We start from the raw sequence: 4058 nt of genomic DNA on the forward strand, positions 1-4058 counted from the left end.
TTTTGTGTTGGGAGAGTCCAGTGGAGTCCAGTTTTGTGATTGGCAGTCCAGTCCAGTCCAGTCCAGTGGAAGCCAGTGGAATCCAGTGGAGTCCATGTGGATTATGTGGGGGATGGTAAAGTATTGTTTCTACTGTCTGCTTTTTTAGACTACAACAGTTTACAATATCCACTTTTTAAGACTACTAAGTTTATAGTCTGCTTTTCTAATTCAGTTTGTAGGTATGGGTTTATGACATGTGAGATGAGTTGACTTTTGCCAGTCAGGCCCAACTGTTGGCTTTCATACCAGTGGAGCCTGCACTGTGTTTTCAAGAACAACAGCTCTACTCATGGTCAACCTGGAAAAGATTCACCAGATTCCAGCTTGTATTCAGCTGAGTAGACTAAGAACATAATAGGAATAGACAACCTTTCATCATTCACTCCTAGTACTCTTGAATGGCTTTCAGTGAAGATTGGCTAGGATGAATGGTTGAACAGTGAAACCTTATCATAATTTGACTTGACAGAAAAGACCAATGAGAGACACTCATTATAGGACAGTAGCTACTGATATCAGTAGATGTTTGCCTGAGTCCAGAGAGATGGGATAGTGGCTGGTCAGCTGAAAAGAGAGACAGGCTCCACTGATGTGAAAGACAACAAGTTGGGCATGACTGGCAGAGTCACTTCATCTCACATGTCATAAACCCATACCTACTACAAACTAAATGTCAGAAAAGCAGACTACAAACTTAGTAGTCTTAAAGAGTGGATATTGTAAACTGTTGTAGTCCAAAAAAGTGGATTCTACCCACTGTTGTAGTCTGAAAAAGCGAAGACTACAAACTGTTATAGTCTAAAAAAATGGACACTAGAAACTGTTGTAGTCTAAAAAAAGCAGACACTACAAACTGTTGCAATTAAAAAATTGGACACTAGAAACTGTTGTAATGAAAAAAGCGGACACTAGAAACTGTTGTAATGAAAAAAGCGGACACTACAAACTGTTGTAATAAAAAAAGCGGACACTACAAACTGTTGTAATGAAAAAAGCGGACACTACAAACTGTTGTAATGAAAAAAGCGGACATTACAAACTGTTGTAATAAAAAAAGTGGACACTACAAACTGTTGTAATAGAAAAAGCGGACACTACAAACTGCTGTAATGAAAAAAGCAGACACTACAACTTTTGTAATGAGAAAAGCGGATTTTGTAGTGTATGTCCAACTCTTGAAGTCTGTCATAGCCCATTAGTAAACTTTGTAGTCTATGTCCAGCTGTTTGTAGTCTTTTGTAGTGCATTACTCATTTTTGTATTCTATGTCTGACTTTTGTAATCTATTGGTAAAATTTCTAGTCTATGTCTGCCTTTTGTAGTCTACTAGTGTGCATGTCCCTTTTAGGCTATGCACCTTCCTTTTTGAGTCAAATTTTCTATGATATGATAATTGTAGCCCCTTTTCTTAGCTTTCTAAATATGTTAAAATTATATTGTTTGGTGTTGTTTTCCTGGAGAAAAAGACAAAAAGGTTGAAAAAAGCCGGCACTGTGAAAATTCATTTGCCTCATATCTCCACAATGAGAGCACTTTAGAACATAATTCAAACAGATTCTGAAAGCTACAATTCAGGGCTATTAATTTTTTTATTTTGACTATTTTAGGAAATTGGTCATGTGACCACCCTCCTGATGACCCATTGGATGGACCCTGACAAGATAGGAAAGAAATATAGCCAGGCAGCCAATGAAATGAGGAAGAAATATGGCTAGGCAGCCAATGAAATGGGAAAGAAATGGTGAAGAAATATTGCTAGGGAAACAATGAAATGGAAAAGAAATGGGAAAGAAATATGGCTAGGCAGCCAATGAAATGGGAAAGAAATGGCGAAGAAATATTGCTAGGGAAACAATGAAATATGAATGAAATGGGAAATAAATATGGCTAGGCCACCAATGAAATAGGAATGAAATGGCAAAGGAATATTGCTAGGGAAACAATGAAATGGAAAAGAAATATGAATGAAATGGGAAAGAAATATGGCTAGGCAGCCAATGAAATGGGAAAGAAATTGCGAAGAAATATTGCTAGGGAAACAATGAAATAGAAAAAAAATATGGCCAGGCAACCAATGAAATGGAAAAGAAATATAGCCAGTCAGCCAATGAAATGGCAAAGAAATGGCAAAGAAATATTGCTAGGCAAACAATGAGATATATATGAAATGGTCTGGGCCCAAAATGCAACATGTTTCATTAGATTTCCCCCATGTTTCTCATTTCATAAGACCACAGTGCCATTTACCAAAAAGTTGTGCAGGCACTTGACTGTATTTTATCATAAAAAGTGGTAGATACTAGTGGCCAGATGAGGAACTAGAGCCACCCAAAAAGGAGACGATGACAGAGGAAGAGTACACCAACCAGCTGCTGAAGTTCAACCAGACGAAGGAAGCTATCGAAAAGAAGAAACAGGTAAGTCCGATTTCAAGCTGGAACCTCACGTCACATGATGGGCCACTCTTGCTTCGTCTTCTCTTTCATCATCTGCATGGCGCTCACCTTTTTGTCTTCCAGAAAATCAAGTGTTGGCTCGCTTATCGGCAGAAGAAGGTCCCCGACTTAGGGAAAGTCAAGGATTCGCTCCCTGACACCAACGATCCCGCAATCATCATGCTGGCGTGGCTTACTGGCACCAGCATTTCAAAACCTCGGCTTCCAATTGCCTACAACATGTGGGGGCATGTCAACAAGCAGAAAATCAATGACACGTACACCAACACACACATTTACAAGCCGCTGCCAAAGAATCTGCAGACTGGTGGCTACCACTTTTATCTATAACCTAGACTTAAGCCTAGAGAGTCATTTCTATAACTTAGACTTAAGCCTAGAGGCCATATCTATAATGCTTAGGATTTTTTGAAAGGCATTTCAAATGTAGGCCTGGGTATTTCATACTGAATTTTCCATAGATACCCAGCGCATTTTCTGCAAAATTTCAAATGCAGCCCTGGATATTTCATTGTGATTTTTCAATAGATACCCTGGGCATTTCATTGCGATTTTTCAAATGTATCCATGGATATTTCATTGCAAAATTTCAATGGATACCTGGTGCATTTCATTGTGATTTTTCAAATGTATCCCTGGATATTTCATTGCAAAATTTCAATAGATACCCTGGGTATTTCATTGCGATTTTTCAAATGTATCCCTTGGTATTTCATTGCGATTTTTCAATAGATACCCTGGGCATTTCATTGCGATTTTTCAAATGTATTCCTGGGTATTTCATTGTGATTTTTCAAATGTATTCCTGGGTATTTCATTGTGATTTTTCAATAGATACTCTTGGCATTTCATTGTGATTTTTCAAATGTATCCCTGGGTATTTCATTGTGATTTTTCAAATGTATTCCTGGGTATTTCATTGTGATTTTTCAATAGATACTCTTGGCATTTCATTGTGATTTTTCAAATGTATCCCTGGGTATTTCATTGTGATTTTTCAATAGATACCCTGGGTATTTCATTGCAAAATTTCAAATGTAGCCCTGGGCATTTCATTGTGATTTTTCAAATGTATCCCACATGTCAGGGTCCATGCAATGGGCTTCCCTGGAGGGTGGTCACATGACCAATTACCAAAAATGGTCAAAAAATGAAAGTTGTAGCCCTACACTGTAGCTTTCCGAATCTGTTTGAATTATGTTCTGAAGTGCTCCCGTTGTGGAGATATGAGGTAAAGGAATTTCAAAAGCATTGTGTTTTTTTTTTTTTTTGTGTTTTTCTCTATGAAAACAAAACCAAATAACATGATTTCAGTATATTCAGAAAGCTAAAAGAAAGGGCTACAATTATTGTATTGTGGGAAAAATGACCAAAAAAGGAAGGTGCATCCCATACTACTTATAAGAATCAGATATAGACTACCAAGTTTACTGATAGACTACAAAAAAGTCGGACTTAGACTACACAGTTTACTGATACACTATAAAAGACTACAAAAGTCGAAATTAGACTACAAAGTTTACTAATACACTACAAAAGACTACAAAAGTCAAACTTAGA

General features: G+C 37.4%; 1 protein-coding gene across 1 annotated transcript; it reads left to right on the forward strand.

The window, feature by feature from the left end:
* Positions 1-2384: 2384 nt before the first annotated feature.
* On the forward strand, positions 2385-2828 carry LACBIDRAFT_323897 (uncharacterized protein; the record flags this gene model as incomplete). Its single annotated transcript, XM_001877231.1, has 2 exons — positions 2385-2459; positions 2562-2828. 2 exons carry the CDS (start codon positions 2385-2387, stop codon positions 2826-2828), a joined length of 342 nt encoding a protein of 113 aa, XP_001877266.1.
* Between the last annotated feature and the right edge of the window lie 1230 nt (positions 2829-4058).

Source organism: Laccaria bicolor, genomic scaffold, assembly GCF_000143565.1.
Source record: "Laccaria bicolor S238N-H82 LACBIscaffold_5 genomic scaffold, whole genome shotgun sequence".
NCBI classification, from domain to species: domain Eukaryota; kingdom Fungi; phylum Basidiomycota; class Agaricomycetes; order Agaricales; family Hydnangiaceae; genus Laccaria; species Laccaria bicolor.